The sequence below is a fragment of the Octopus sinensis genome, linkage group LG12 (genome assembly GCF_006345805.1).
Source record: "Octopus sinensis linkage group LG12, ASM634580v1, whole genome shotgun sequence".
Taxonomy (NCBI): domain Eukaryota; kingdom Metazoa; phylum Mollusca; class Cephalopoda; order Octopoda; family Octopodidae; genus Octopus; species Octopus sinensis.
The window spans coordinates 52,756,751-52,772,584 of record NC_043008.1 but is presented as its reverse complement, the minus strand read 5'-3'; the positions used below and the strand labels follow the sequence as shown (position 1 = coordinate 52,772,584).

The following is a 15,834-nucleotide window of genomic DNA, read 5'->3' as shown; positions in this document are numbered from 1 at the left end:
ATATGTATATATATGCATGTGTGTGTTTGTGCGTCTGTGTTTGTCCCCCTAGCATTGCTTGACAACCGATGCTGGTGTTTTTATGTCCCCGTTACTTAGCGGTTCGGCAAAAGAGGCCGATATAATAAGTATTGGGCTTACAAAAGAATAAGTTAGTTAGTTAGTTAGTTAATTTGGCTCAAAAGCAAATAGCAAGGCCATGTAGGGGGACATGGAGTTAAGTACAGGGTGGTGTTCATGTAAAGAGTTCAGGCCACTTGAGGTCCAGGGAGGCTTTGAACAAAGCGGTCGTCGGCATCTTCACCATCTCGTCTGGCAGCTTGTTCCACGGATCCGCAACCTAGACGGAGAAAGCTGCTCTCCTTCGATTGAGATGAAATCGTCGCAGGTAGAGCTTTTCGGAATGACCCCGCAGCCGACGCTCTGGAGCAGGAGTGAAGAACAGCTCTTTTGAGAGGTTACACTTTCCGCTTAGTCCCAGGGTCGAGTTGCTCAATTAAAGGCAGTGCTCCAGCATGGCCGCAGTCAAATGACTGAAACAAGTAAAAGAGTATACCAGAAAAATAACACATTTCTCTTCTATTAAAAAGAATTATTTATCCACATAGCCAGTGTTCAGTATCTAGTCTTTCAGTTTGTCACCTACTTACATATTTTATTATAGCTGTGAAGTTACACCAGTGACACAGGGGCTGAGCATTTGTACAACTGCTCTTATTAAACTGTAATTAATTTTTATTTCTGTATGTTTATGTAATGATGACAACAACAACAACAACTGTGAATGCATTGGAAATATTTATCTTTCCAGTTAGTTCGACAGAAATATACAATATAACATATCTTGCCTTGGAACACAGAACAGTAAATGTAGTCATTAGGTTTTAAACTGATAATTATGTAACCAGTCAGTTCGTTAAACATTATACAACTTAAATTGCACCATAATCTTTCCAGTATGTCCACTGTGTTTCTATTTACTTGAGTTGAATAAATTAGTATTGTTATTGAAACATAAGGAAAGGTAAAAGTAAGTGGTTATAAGTGCAAGTTAATGAAATAAGTACCAATCAAGTTTTGGGATCAATATGATTGGCTGCCTCCTACTTGAATTTGAAACCTATTTACTCATTAACTGTGAAATTGAATTTCATGGTAAATATAGTTAGAATTGGTATTTTCTCTGTCATATTGCCTCAATAAACTTGATGTATTTCGACAGAAAATATTTTCAAAAATAACATACCCCAACAAAGCACAGATTGCTATATATATAAAACTACTTTTTGTAGAAAGGGTAATGAAATTTTGTGTAAATATGTAATTTTTGCAGTGAAAGGTTTGCCAATGCTATTGGAAAGATATGAACATCAGAACTCGCATTTTGTTCTCTGATCTAACTCAGCCTACCAAAACATGTCCAATAGTCACAGCATTAAGGAACCTTTTTAATTAAAGCTAACTTGTCTTTCTACCTGTATTTTTACTTGTCTATGGAATAAATGAATATTTATGTATTGGTGAGTAAAATCATATTTAACAGTATGTTACAGAAATTGTCTAAGGAGAAAAAAAATTTTCCTTGTAGACAATGTGTGTGTAAAAAAACACCCATAGGCTGTGAATGGCATCATCAAAATATGAGACACGTGCAGTTCTGCATTTTTATGTTCCATTTGTTACAGATACCAGGCTATTGTTCAGAGCTGCTAAGAACTTGTTCTTATATTAGGAAAGCAAGTAGCACATTTGTTCACATATACAAAACTTTATCAAGCTGAATTAATTAATTAGAGGTGCACTAAGCAGTGTTGAATGAAATATAGGTGTGTGCAATCATGTTTAACATGTTCACATCTACTCAGACATATGAAGTCAATACATTGCAGAAATTGTCCTGTGAGAAAAAAAAATTTCTCCTTAATGACAATATGTGTGAAAAACATGTCATCAAGCTATGAATGATGTCATCAGATCATAGGATCATAGGTTTCTGCATTGTTATGCTTCATAAGCTATAAACACTGAGGCATTGTTCGTAATCTCTAAGAACTTCTTGTTATTATATTAGAACAACAAATGGTATATTTATTGATGTGTGCAAAGCTTTGACAAGCTGGAATTAATTAATTAGAGGCACATTAAGCAACATTCAATGTTTATATCATCGTCTGTTTGTGAAATAAAATGTGTGTGTATGTGCGCATGCATGCACTTTGTCTCCTCATCATTTCATGTCCATTTTCCATGCTGACATGGGTTGGATGGTTTGGCAGGAGCTAGCAAGCCAGAAGACTGCACCAGGCTTCACTGTCTGTTTTAGCATGGTTTTTATGGCTGGATGCCCTTCTTAATGCCAACCACCTTACAGAGTGGACTGAGTGCTTTTCTAGTGGCACCAGCATTATCATTTTATAAATATTGAATAGTAAGTACAACAGCACATCTAGTGTATTCCTTCAAATCGTCTCTGGACATAGTTAAGTTAGACAATAAATTGGATGGATCATGTCCTGCTCGTCACAGAGGATTCTTTACACTGGACAATAGAATATGCAATGAGTTTCCTACTGGACTGAATTAAGGTATTAATATTGTGCAAGGCCATTGGGTTATTTCTAGATTTTAAATGGGTAGCACCATTCTCTGAAGTAGATCTATAAGTAGAACTAGACTAGGTGTAGTGTTTGATGTCAACCGTATTTTATAGTGAGTGATATGAAGAAAAATATATAAGTAAACTGAAGATAAAAGTATCACAATTAAGACTTTATTCCTGAACAAGTAATTAAGTTGAATGAGTCTCCCAGGCCACCATTCTTTAACAAGTTATAATTCTTTGGAGGGTTAAACAATTTTGGATGAAATTAGTGTGACCATTAACACGATGAAAGTCTAAAAATAAGCCAACAAATAATTACAACTATAATTAAATGGAAATTTTAAAATTATTCAACTATGTGTTTAAATCAGCAGGATATATTTTCCTACTTGCATAAACATCGTCATATTAAGTCTCTTGTCTGAAAACATATTTATTGAAATTTAGATATAGCTAATGCTCTCCTATTAAGAAATTTTCTGAAAGGTTTTACAAACAACTCTTTTTTTTCTCTCCACCTCCACCCATTTACAAATACAGATAAACTGAGGATTTCTTTTGAATTATGTTGTGTCTTTTGAAAGTGATTTTTTATGTTTATCTGGAATGGAAATTTAGGTTAAACACATTTAGATGACATTAAAACCTTGTTGGCGTTTATTAATGTAACACATCTGTCACCAGGCTTATCTGCAAACTAGTTCTTTCATGCCATACTGTTTTCATTCAGGTATTGTTTGCCAGAAAAATGCATTAGTTTGCTTCTTCAAGAATAAAACTCCACCTTTTAGATTTTACTTCAATCTGCCCTCGGATTTAAGTGTAAAAATTGTATGACACATAAATGAAATGAAAGATAGAAAAAAAAAAGAGAAACAGAAAGAAAAAACAACACATTTATTAAATAAATAAATAAATCTTTAACATTAATAACATTATTTAGTAATTTTATCATTCATTTATATATTTTTGTCCTACTTTTGGCTATTAGGAACTATTTTTCTTTTGTATATTCTTTGTATAACTGATTACTGGTTTAACAGAAGATATTTTTATATCGATGTTTGTAATCCTCTATAGAGATCGTTTCTAACCTAGTTTTTTTTTAAACTGTGCAAAGAGAAACAAAAAACAAACAAACGAGAGATGTTTGATTTAAAGAATTTTTAGATATGAATGAATCTTTTATGTATATCTTTTAGCATATTTCATTCATTGGACTGTGGTCATGCTGGGGCATCACTTTAAAAGGTTGCCTCAAACTGACCTCATTATGTAATTTTTGTAAAGTCAGGTGCTTATTGTATTGATCTGTTTTGCCAAACCATTAAATTATGGAGACATAAACTAACACCAGTTACCAAGCAGTTGGGGTGGGGTAAACACAGACAGAAACAAATATATATATATATATATATATGTATATTTAAAGGGCTAAAAAACCCACTAGATGGTCAGCCGTATGCTAGAAGTAGATCACCTACGATCAAACTACAAAGAAAAGAATATTCTCTAGAGGAAAATTCAGCGGACACCAGAATTCTTTTCTTTGTAGTTTGATCGTAGGTGATCTACTTCTAGCATACAGCTGACCACCTAGTGGTTTTTTAGCCCTTTAAATATACACATGTATTAGAATTTTTTCAGATTTTTTATGCTAGGCTACTGGTTTTAAATTGATATTAATTAAATTAATATTCAATTTATCTCCCTCATTATTTAAATATATATATATATATATATATATTATATATATATATATATATATATATATATATAAGATATGCATGCTTGAACAAGCTTCCCCAGTTCTCAAAAATTCACTAACAAAGCATTGGCTGGCCCAGGCCTGTGGTATGACATTTTCCCAAAGAGTGCCATGCGGTGGGATTGAATCTGAAACCATGTGGTTGTAAAGTGAATTTATTGTTTTTATTTACTTGCTGGCACCATGTAAAAGGCACTCATGCTGACATCACATAAAAAACGTCCTGTACAATCTGTAAAGTGGTTGGCATTAGAGAGGGCATCCAGCTGGAAAACCATGCCAAAACAGACAACTGGAGCCTGGTGCAACTCTCCTGCTTGCCAGCTCTTGTCAAACAATCCAACCATTAGCAACATGGAAAATGAACATTAAATGATATTGATGATGATTTTATTTTGTTCTTGGTTTTAAAGTTTCCTTCCAAACACTCTTCATCATCACTTAAACATATGTCTTCCATACTGCCATGGATCGGACAGTTTGACATCCATCAAGACAGAGGACTGTTCTGAGTTCTAATGTCTGTTTTGGCAAGGTTTCTATGGCTGGATGTCCTTCCTAACCACTTTACAGAGTGTGTTTTTTTTTTTTTTTTTTGTACCAGCGCTAATGAAATCAAGGTAACTTGCAAAACAAAAAGTCTCCTCAGCTGAGTGGAAGGTGTAATAGTGTGATGTGGCTTCATGACTGGAGTTGAGAGGCTCTAAAGTATGAAAGAGTAACAGGCAGTCACTACATTGTATTATTTCAAATAAATAATCTCTTGTAAAATTGAACCTGAACTGAAAGTTCTTCAGTTATTCCAGATTTTCTAATTACTGTCTTGATTTCTCTTTTGCAGAAAGACTCAACAGGACAATGGCTGCTCGACCAAGTGTGTCAACGCCTAAATTTGATCGAAAAGGATTATTTTGGTCTTCGATATGTAGACATGGAAAGACAAAGAGTAAGTTTCAAAAATGTTTAATATTTTCAGTTTTATTTGAACTAATAAAATCTGGGTTTGGATAGTGAAAACAGAACTTTAGTTGTATGTTGTTATTGTGATGGCGGAGATAACAGTGAATGGCAAGCAAGAAGGTGAGTATAAAGGAGAAGACGAGCAATCTGTGACAGGTGTTAATTGAGGTGGTTACTGCGAGAGATTGGAGGAAAACAGGAAACAAAATGAAACCCCATTAAGTCAGCACAGACATATAATCATATGCATGGACACTCATACATATATATATATACACATATGTGCATACATACTTATGTACATACACTGGGAAGTGTAATAGTTTGTTTTGGTGATGTTGATTAGGGGTTAGTTAATGGGGGTGGTGGTAGATTTTGTTGGTAGTAAAGATCTTATGATAAGCAATTTGTGTACTGAAATTTATTAAAAGACATCTATTCAAAATATTGAAGTAACAAGATAATATATGATTAATTCAAAATAATGTGAAAGAATAAGCATTACATTTGGCAGAGAAGTCTGAATGTTAAAGAGTTAAACTTTTAAACAAGGATTAAAAAAAAAGACTTTGTATTTGGAATATACCAAAATAATTTTTACTTGATCTCTTGTCTGCTACAAAGTACAAAACAAAGAAACACTACTCTCAATCCATTGGAAAGATTTTGATATACCACTGTATATACACACTTGAGACCTTCTCTTTGAGACCACACCTTTGCCACAGTACTTAGTTGTATTTTCCCATTCACCTAAGTACAGCTAGCTTGCATGTTGCTTGAGGGGTGGTAAACACCTGAGAAGGAACGTATCTCTAAAAAGTCATGACTGAGATATAGTATAGAGAGTCTGGTTGTGTATGCTGTAGGGATGTGGTGTCGGTGGTGGTGGTGGTGGTTAAATAGCTCAGAAGCCATGTAAAAGTATGCAAAACTCTTCAGATATAGTGTAGTGTGTGGGTGTGAGTGCTGTAAAGTGGTGGTGGGGATGGTGGTAAATTCATCAGAAGCCGTGCATCCATTTGCAAAAATCTTGATATAGAGCAGAGCAGGGATCAGCAACACTATTTGTAATAGCCTAGTTATTTGTTTATTTTTTGTTTTTTACCTATTTATATCTATTTTTGTATTTACCTGTGCCCCATATGCATGTTATATCATTATCTTACATCAGGAAACATCCCTGTGTATCCCCTCCCTTTCTTCCATCACTAGCAATGCTGATGTAAGCAAAAATTAAGAACTCATATTATGAAAGACTAAATGGGCAAAATGCTTTGTGATATTTCATCTGTCCTCATGTTCTGAGTTCAAATTCAGCTGAGGTCAACTTTACCTGTTATCCTTTCGGGGTCAGTAAATAAGTACCAGTTGAGTACTGGGGTTGACGTAATCACTTAACCCCTGCCCCAAATTTCAGGTCTTGTGCTTTTAGTAGAAAGGATTATTATTAACAGAATCGTTAGCAAGCTGGGAAAAATGCTTAGCGGTATGTCTGCCGCTACAGTCTGAGTTCAAATTCCACTGAGGTTGACTTTGCCTTTCAACCTCTCGGGGTCGATAAATTAAATACCAGTTGAGTACTGGGGTCAGTGTAATTCACTAGCCCCATCTCCCACAATTTCAGGCCTTGTGCCTAAAGTAGAAAGGATTATTATTATTGTTATTGTTGTTAAATCAATAGTCTTCTTAAGTAGCAGTTTGCTATCATAATAACTTGGAGGGTAATGATCTCCACTAGAATGATCACAATTTTTACTGTATGAAAGCGAAAATCTTAGTAGTGACCAAATGACCCTCTTAGGATAAATGGAAACTTGTCACAGATTCTGAAGTCTTATGATTCATAATTGTACTGTGTTAGAAAAAGAAATAAATGTATGTCATTGGTAATAGAATGAGGTCAGTCTACAGATTACATCTTGAAACTGAGTCAGTAGTTTAACAAGTATTTTGGTCATAGACAGTAGAATCCTGTGATGATATATAAATATATTATGAGTTGTCAGCACCCCTACAGCTAGATTACATTGGCACTGATTAGCTGCATTTCTTATTTTCCATCATATTTAATAATTTAACCCTTTAACATTCAGATTATACAGTGAAATGTAATGCTTATATATTAACATTATTTTGAATTCATCATCATCATCATCATCGTTTAACGTCCGCTTTCTATGCTAGCATGGGTTGAACGATTTGACTGTGGGCTGGTGAACCAGATGGCTGCACCAGACTCCAATCTTGATCTGGAAGAGTTTCTACAGCTGGATGCCCTTTCTAACGCCAACCACTCCAAGAGTGTAGTAGGTGCTTTTATGTGCCACCAGCACGAGGGCCAGTTAAGCGGTACTGGCGGCGGCCACGCTCAAATGGTGCATCTTATGTGCCACCTGCACAGGAGCCAGTCCAGCGGCACTGGCAACGACCTCGCTTGAATTGTTTTTCCATGTGCCACCAGCACAATTGCTGGTAAGGTGACACAGGTAAGGATCACGCTCGAATGGTGTTTAGTCATACATTATCTTATAGCTTTAAGATTTCAATTATGTTATTTAGTTTTAGAGTGACATTGTAGAATAGGTGTAAATGGTTGGATCTTGTCAGTTTGAATATAAAACAGGTAGAATATTCAGGCTGGATATGGTTGGTTTAAATGCTAAAGGGTTCACCCTTTTTGAAACCAACTCTATTGAGACTGCTCTTTGTTCTACGATACAAACATCTTATTTCAAAATGATCTAATTTTAAACTGTTCATATTTATTTCATTTTTATTTTTGTTCCAAACACCAGCTTAATAATGACAGTAACGATTATTTTACTAAGTTCTTCATACTATTCAAAAATAATTGATACAAAGATGTAGTTTAACAGAAATATGGCACCAAAAAGGTTTATACACAGACATACATGCACATCTAAATGACTTATATTTTAGATACCCAAACACTTCACTCCAACTGAACATCATACTTTATTTCTACTCCATCTACCCCTATTCTACCCCATCTCAGTCCCCATACTAACTAGATGTAAATCCTTTACTTTCTTACAAACTGTCACTCAAATATCCTCCTCCCCTCACACAAACCCTCCCCAAACACCATATCTCACCTAGAGCTAGATTTATTAAGATAGGTATCTTTTCAGAAATTGGTGATTTACTATAATAGCTGCTAGCATTGCAGCTGCATATATATATATATATATATATATATATATATGTAATATACACATAAATACATAGATGTGTGCACATGCACACATCTGTAATTTATTTTCACTTTATTTTATAATAGTCCTAGATTTGTAGAAATACTATATTACTATATTATATCTCTTTTCCATATGTTAGTAGAGAGAAAGAGAGCAGCAGCAGCAAACCAAAACTAGCTGGGGAAAGCATTTGATGTGACTGATGGGTGCATACAAATACATTTGTCATATCCTGAATAAGTGTGCAGCACACCAGGCCTGTTGGTGTTGCTAAACAGCATTTCCTTTTCCTCTATGTAGGTATAGCTACGTGGTTAAAACTTTGGGTTCATAATCACATGCTTCTTTGTCTGAGCCCATTGCATGCCTCCTTGGTGGATGATGGCATTCTAAATACTGAATGGACAAAGAGGGACTATATCTAGTCTTAAGTTGTAAGAGTTAATCAAGCTAATCCTCTATCGTTGATTAGCAGAATCCTAAGAATAATGACAAAATCATCATCATCATCATCGTTTAATGTCTGTTTTCCATGCTAGCATGGGTTGGATGGTTCGACCGGGGTCTGGGAAGCCAGGAGGCTGCACCAGGCTCCGGTCTGATCTGGCAGTGTTTCTACAGCTGGATGCCCTTCCTAACGCCAACCACTCCGTGAGTGTAGTGGGTGCTTTTTACGTGCCACTGGCACAGGTGCCAAGGGAGGCTGGCAGCAACCACGATCGGTTGGTGCTTTTTACATGCCACCGGCACAGAAGCCAGTCAAGGCGGCACTGGCATCGGCCACGTTAGGATGGTGCTTTTTACATGCTACCGCTACAGATATCACAACTACAATTTCCATTTGATATTTATTTTGATGTTGATGTACTTGACTCAGTAGGTCTCCTCAAGCACAAATTCGAACATCATAATTTTTGAGTTCAAACCTTTTTGTCTTTCATCCTTTCTAAGGATCAATATATGAAGTACCAGTCTAGGGCATGGGAATAGTGAAATTATTAGAGTGTCATATGGGCTGTGTTGCATTATTTGATCCAGCTCTCTGCATTCTAAGTTCAAATCCCACTGTGGTCTACATGGTTTGTAAGCTTAATCTGTCTCCCAGTTTAAAATGATCATCTGGCCTTGAAATCCTTGAGTGGAAATGCCCACTCTGTTATAAGCATTCAGGGCAGGTTTCTGGTTTAGGGCATCTTCTCACCACTCCTAAAAGCTCCATAAAGGCTCATGCACTCTACCTTTCCTCCTTTGATTACATCGTAAAAATATATCTGTTGCTTGGTATAACGCCATCCTCCTAGCTTGTGAGTGTCTTCTATAGTCCAGTCCATTGCAAGCATTTACACCAAGTGTCCAAGCTGTGGACATTCCACACAATTTTTTTTTTTTCACTTTTCCTTCTCCTTAACCATGACATTTTGGCAGAATACATCATGAATTTTGTTCTTCCTAATCTAACTATACCACACAAAAACCAAATTGTCAAGTATATTATATTTTTAAATGAATTTGGAAAAAATTTTCAGTGACCTAATACTTTTCAATGCAGTTAGCTTCTTGTGATTTTTAGTGATAGTGGAACTTAGATATAGATATATTAAAAAGCAAAAAAAAACACTTGTGACTTGCATGTGGGTGTCACCTCTAGCATGTACCATGCTTAAGCTGTTTTAGGTACTTATGTTGTCACGAGCAGACACCCTCTCAGCCCTTGCATTCTTGATGTAACAGATCATCCAAGATGTGATGACTGAGTGGGGAGTAAGAGAGAGACAGAAAGGGTTGTTGCATTTGGTTGGTATTCATTTCATCTGAGTAGACAGGAGCAACATGAAATTAACCCTTTTGTTACCATATCTCTGTTGACATACACTGCTTTGTTTCAATTAATTTTGAAAATGATAAAGAAATTAGTTAATTATCATTATTAAGCTGGTATTTAAGGCAAGCTGCTAGACAAAATGCTCAGCAGTGTTTTGTCCATCTTCACTTCCAAGTTCAGATTCTGCCGAAGCTGGCATTTTATCCTTCCAGGGTTGATTAAATAATTACCAGTTGAGCATTGGGGGTAAATTAATCAACTTGTCCACCTTTTAAAATTGCTGGTCTTGTGCCAAAATATGAAAGGGTTATTAAGCTAGTTATGCTGTGACCCCCTTCAGTCATGACTGACCATGGGATTGCACCTAGAAAGTTACCCTCCAAGGCACAAGTCTGGGCAAGGTTGTTTATGGAAGACCAGCAGTCGCCCATGCATACCGGCCTCCCCTCTCCACGCCACCAGTGTTATCCAAGGGAAAAGTAAAGGCTGATACAGCTTGGCACCTGAGACGATGAAACTCATTTCTACAGCTGAGTGAACTGGAGCAATGTGAAATAAAGTGTCTTGCTCAAGAACACAACACGCAGCCCGGTCCGGGATTCGAGCTCACAACCTCACAATTGTAAGTTCGACGCTCTAACCACTGAGCCATTCGCCTTCACTATTAAGCTAGTATTTAGAACATAAATTAAGTTTTGACAGGTGGTTTTAATTTAGGTCACTTTAAAACAGGAAATTTTGTATCATAGAAAATACAGGTAGGTTTCAGGTGGGTTTATATCAAAAGGCTTAAGTTCTTTGCTCAAGGACTCATGTCGCCTATTCCAACAACAGGACCCACAAGTTGTGATTTTGAGTGCAGCACTCTAACAACTAGACCACACTCCTTCACCACATGTAAATATAGATAGTATATCTATACACTAATTTAGTGTTAGTCTCCTTTGAGATCATGAAAGCAACAGGTTAGCACTAGCAGTGTAACACTGAACTAAAAGTTTTAGATTCAATTTGTGAGTGTAATTTTAATGGAATCAGGAAGGTATATTTGGTATGAACCACTTTATAGGATTAATATAGTGTTTCTTTGGTGAATAACATTGGAATACCAACATGACTATAAGATGTGTGTAACCCAAATTTAGGGTGGTCAGTTCATGGTCATAAGGTCGTGAGTTCAGTTTCTGGACATGGTAGTGTGTTGTGACTTTGAGCAAGGATCTTCATTTCACATGGCTGCAGTCAGTTGTCGGGAGCCCTAGCCAGGGTGCTGGTACAGGTCTCTCTCCTTCCATCTGTTACATCTTGGATTTTATGCCGGGTCGAGTATGAGAGGACTGAAAGAGGTGTCTGTATCTGCTCATGATTATATATGAATCTAAAATAATTAGTACAAGCATAGTGCATGTTACCAAGTTGTAATCACTTGTGAGTAACACCCTGGTAACATGTACTATTTACAAGCAGCTTTAATGAAGTGTTGACAAATGTTATATAGATGAATAAAAAAAACTGTTAACTACGATTGGTTTTAATTGTTCTTTTCTTTTTATTAAGTTTAATTGGTTTGTTTTGCAGCAGCAATGAATTTATAGTACTAAAATCAAGAATTCAAAGCTCTCTGCAGCCATTGTATTTTCGTGTTTTCTTGTATGAAATGAATGCTGCTTTCCACAATCAATGTGGCTGATAACATACATCAGATTCAATTTATAGTTCAGTGGTAAACAGCTGTAAAATCAATATACAACCATTAAAAACTTATTGAATTACACAGGTGAAAGATGTGTGAACTCTCAAAGCTGTAAACATTAGTTAATCAAAGTTCTAATCTGAATGCGGAATGATTTTGTGAGGGACTTCTGTAAATTTTTTGTCTAAATTCTAGAAAAGATTTATGATAATGAAACTGTTTCTGTCTCATGCTCTGAGCTTCAAGATTATTCACGACTACCCCTTAGAAGAGTAAAGTCTTGTGGCTTTAGTGGTTAGCGCTGAAATCCTGGTTGCAAGGTTGTGGTTCTGATTCCTGAGCTGAGCAGTGCATGGTGTTCTTGAGCAAACCACTTCATTTCATGATGCTCCAGTCCACTCAGCTGATAAAAATAAGTAACCCTGCTTTGAACCGGCATACTGTTTAAGGGGCTATGTTGTGATCTTGGTTACTTACATGCCATGGAAACTGAATAACCAGCCCTGTGAATTGTAGAACTTGAGACACTACTTACTATTTAGAAGAACTACAGGAATTGTCACTTCTGTCTCACACACAGTTTGTAGATTTCTCCAGGTAGAAAAGGGAAATGGCTTTTGCAGTGATATTTGTATTGTGAAGTCTTATTCAGTGAACTACACAACTTCCTTCAGTGCAGTTGCACTAATTCTGCACTAGTTAACAGTTCTTCGAAAGCTTCAAGATAAAATGCTAATTAGCTAGCAAGCAAGCAGACAGCCACTTGAGCAATGAAAATTGTCACAGCTTCGTGTAAACATGTACACATCTGATGAAACACAACAATCAAAACAGTAAACTTGTCTTGTAATTTCCTGGGTTTCTGCTTTCTAAGTGTTGCTCATCACATTAGTGGGCTTTTTGCATAGTTTCTTTTCAAATGACATTAATTTTTAAAGTTATTCTGATATTTTTGTTGACGAGACAATGGAATAGAGACAGAGTGAAAATGAAAAAAAGAGGGAACTTTTTTTTTATTTCTTTCTAAGTGTTTTTCTTCCTATTTCAGTTCTATACCCTTTCTTTTATTTTCTCTTTCCTTCTCTTTCTCTCTTTCAAGCTAACTCTTTCTCTTTTGATTCAGTTAATCTCTCTCTCCTCTCTCTCTCCTCTCTTTCTATTCTACTATATATTTTCAATCCCCTGCTCTCTCTTTATCTCCTTATTCTCTCTCTTATCATCTGTCAGTTTAAAATTCTACTTGGTATCAAATTTGCCATAGAAATTCATATCTAACCATAAACTAGTTAACAAATGTGGGACAATATATGCATATACACACATAAATACACACTCTCTGCAAAGAAGAAAGAGTACTTAATCACAAGGAAATTATACTGCTGAGATTACTCTTCCATACTAATCCAAGTTTTATGATTCTTTGTTGGTTATGCAAGAAAGGCTGTATTACAGAACATAGCATTTTTGGTGAATATCCTGGGCATGAATGTTGCCTATGATACGAAAAGTATGAAGTCTTTATAAAAAAAAATGTGTTGAGAGTGATTATGGCACACCAGGATCCATTTGAGCAGCAAATGGTCATTAGGATAGGACAAAAAAATGTCCTTCGAGATGCCTCTGTACACTTTTTTAATCTAGGGTGCTAGTGATGTGATTAATTGGACTATAACTTTGAGCTGCTTCTGCCCCACTTTACAGTGCTCTGAAGAAGGCTGTGATTCAGTTACTCACCAGGGAAACATTTCCCTTATATCTCATCATCAGATCTAAGCTTATTGAACTAAGACTAGTCATTGACATCACTCACTGAAGTTCCAATATAGTGGAGCTTTGGTTTATCAACACCTCTCATCATAAGCATCAGTTTATGAACAGTTTTTTTTAACACAAAACGTCTTGCATAAAGAACAGTGTCTTGAGTAATGAATACACAAGCCAGCAACAATGGCTATCAAACTGGGAGTATCAGTTGGAGACCGTCAGTTGCTGTCTAGATTTCATTCAGTGCATATCCCTGCTTGAATTCATTGTGTCTTCTGTTGAATTTCCTATGGGAAAAATTACTTTGGTTTACGAACATTTCAGGTGACAAACAGCCTTCACTTTATATGTGAATCCTGGTGAATTCCAGGCATATTTTTCAGTTTTACGAGGTATTTCATGGCTATCTTTTTGCAAGCCACACACCCATTTAGCTTTAACCTCTTGAACAATCTGTGATCTGCTCTCACCAGGAATTTGACTCTGTCCTGCATGTCCAGAGTATTAAGCATGTACAGACATTCAGTAGATGTTGCTGCTATTATTATTATTATTATTAATGTGATGTGGTGGCAAAATTGTTAGCATGCTGGATAAAATACTTAGTATTCTTTCATCAGTTTTTACATTATGGGTTCAGAAAGTAAAAACCATATGTAGGGGGTTGATGTAATCAACTAGCCCTCTTGCCCAAAATTCTTTTAGTAGAAAGAATTATTATTCCAATAGAAATTGTAGAGACCAAATATATGTTGGTGCAGATTCAAAAATTGTGATAGTACTCCAGTACAGGTCTAATATTATGTGCCTCTATACTTAACTCACCCATGTCTCTATGATACCACAAATGCTCTTGAATAAAGCAGGAACAATTTTCACATCATCCTATTTCTGATTTGCCCACTATTTGAAGTTTTGTCTTGAACCAACATGAAATAAGTTGTTATTATTATGTGTTCTACATTAAATTCTTTTCTTTATTTCCACAGCATTGGTTGGATCCTATCAAAACAGTTTATAAACAGTTAAAAGGTAACGTAAATTTATTTCTTGACATTCTTTTTTCTATGAACTCTTGCTAGGAGAAGGTTTCTGTTTAGTTTTTATGTTTTTAAAATTATTATTCCATCCTAACCCCACCATCACAAAATTAATTTACTGCTTCTTGTTAGTAGGTTACGGCCATGCTGGAGTATTCACCTCACCATTTATATTTCTCTTTCTACATTGTACTTTCTTTTTCGTTCTCTTTCCATCTTGATTACCTCCCTTGCCACCCATTTTTCTTATATTTGTTCATCTTTTTTTTTTGTCTTTGTTAGTTTCTTTTTTCTGTTTTCTTTTCATTTTCATTCTATCATAATTTTATCAAATTTCATTGTTTTATTATAAAATTCTGTTGAAGGTCAACTATGCATTTCATCTTTCTGAGCCCAATTTTAGAAGGCATTGATTAGTTAAAGTATCAGTCCAGGGACGGAGTTAATTTAACCAACTATGTACATGCTTGTACCTGTGTGTATGTGCATGCATATGGGAAGTATATATATATATATATATATATATATCTATCTCATCACCGTCATCCTCATTTTAATGACTGCTTTTTTAATGCTAGTACGGGTTAAGCAAGCGATATTTCTGAAGCCAGATGCCCTTTCTGTTACCAAATTGTTTCACAGGAAGATACTATTTCCACTTGTCTTTCAAAAGAGGAGCCATTCAGATACTGGGCATGATCGCTTTTATGATATGCTTCTGTATAGTTTATCAGTTCCACTCATAAGTTATTATGAGTACCTGATGTCATAGTGGATGACATTTGTCCACATGGTCAAACAGTGGGGACAAAACCAAACCATGAGGTTTGCATCTCCTTGTCTTGACTTCGTGTCATACTTGTAAATGAGTTTCACCATCATAAAAGCAGTGTTGTTTGCTTTCAATCTGCCAACAAAACATGTCTGACCATAGGGAAACATTACTGTCTCATCAAATTGCCTT

At 35.8% G+C, this 15,834-nt stretch overlaps 1 protein-coding gene across 10 annotated transcripts in view; it reads left to right on the top strand.

Moving 5' to 3' along the window:
- LOC115217804 (FERM domain-containing protein 5) overlaps positions 1–15,834 on the top strand; it is a 313,777-nt gene that overhangs the window by 124,805 nt on the left and 173,138 nt on the right. For all 10 annotated transcript variants that reach the window (XR_003882210.2, XM_036507984.1, XM_029787485.2 and 7 more), the window contains exons 2-3: positions 5,212–5,316; positions 14,820–14,862. Coding sequence is in view for 9 of the 10 variants with exons in the window: in XM_036507984.1 (XP_036363877.1) it covers positions 5,212–5,316; positions 14,820–14,862 (148 nt within the window). In the remaining variant the exon portion in view is untranslated. The remainder of the gene's footprint in view (positions 1–5,211; positions 5,317–14,819; positions 14,863–15,834) is intronic.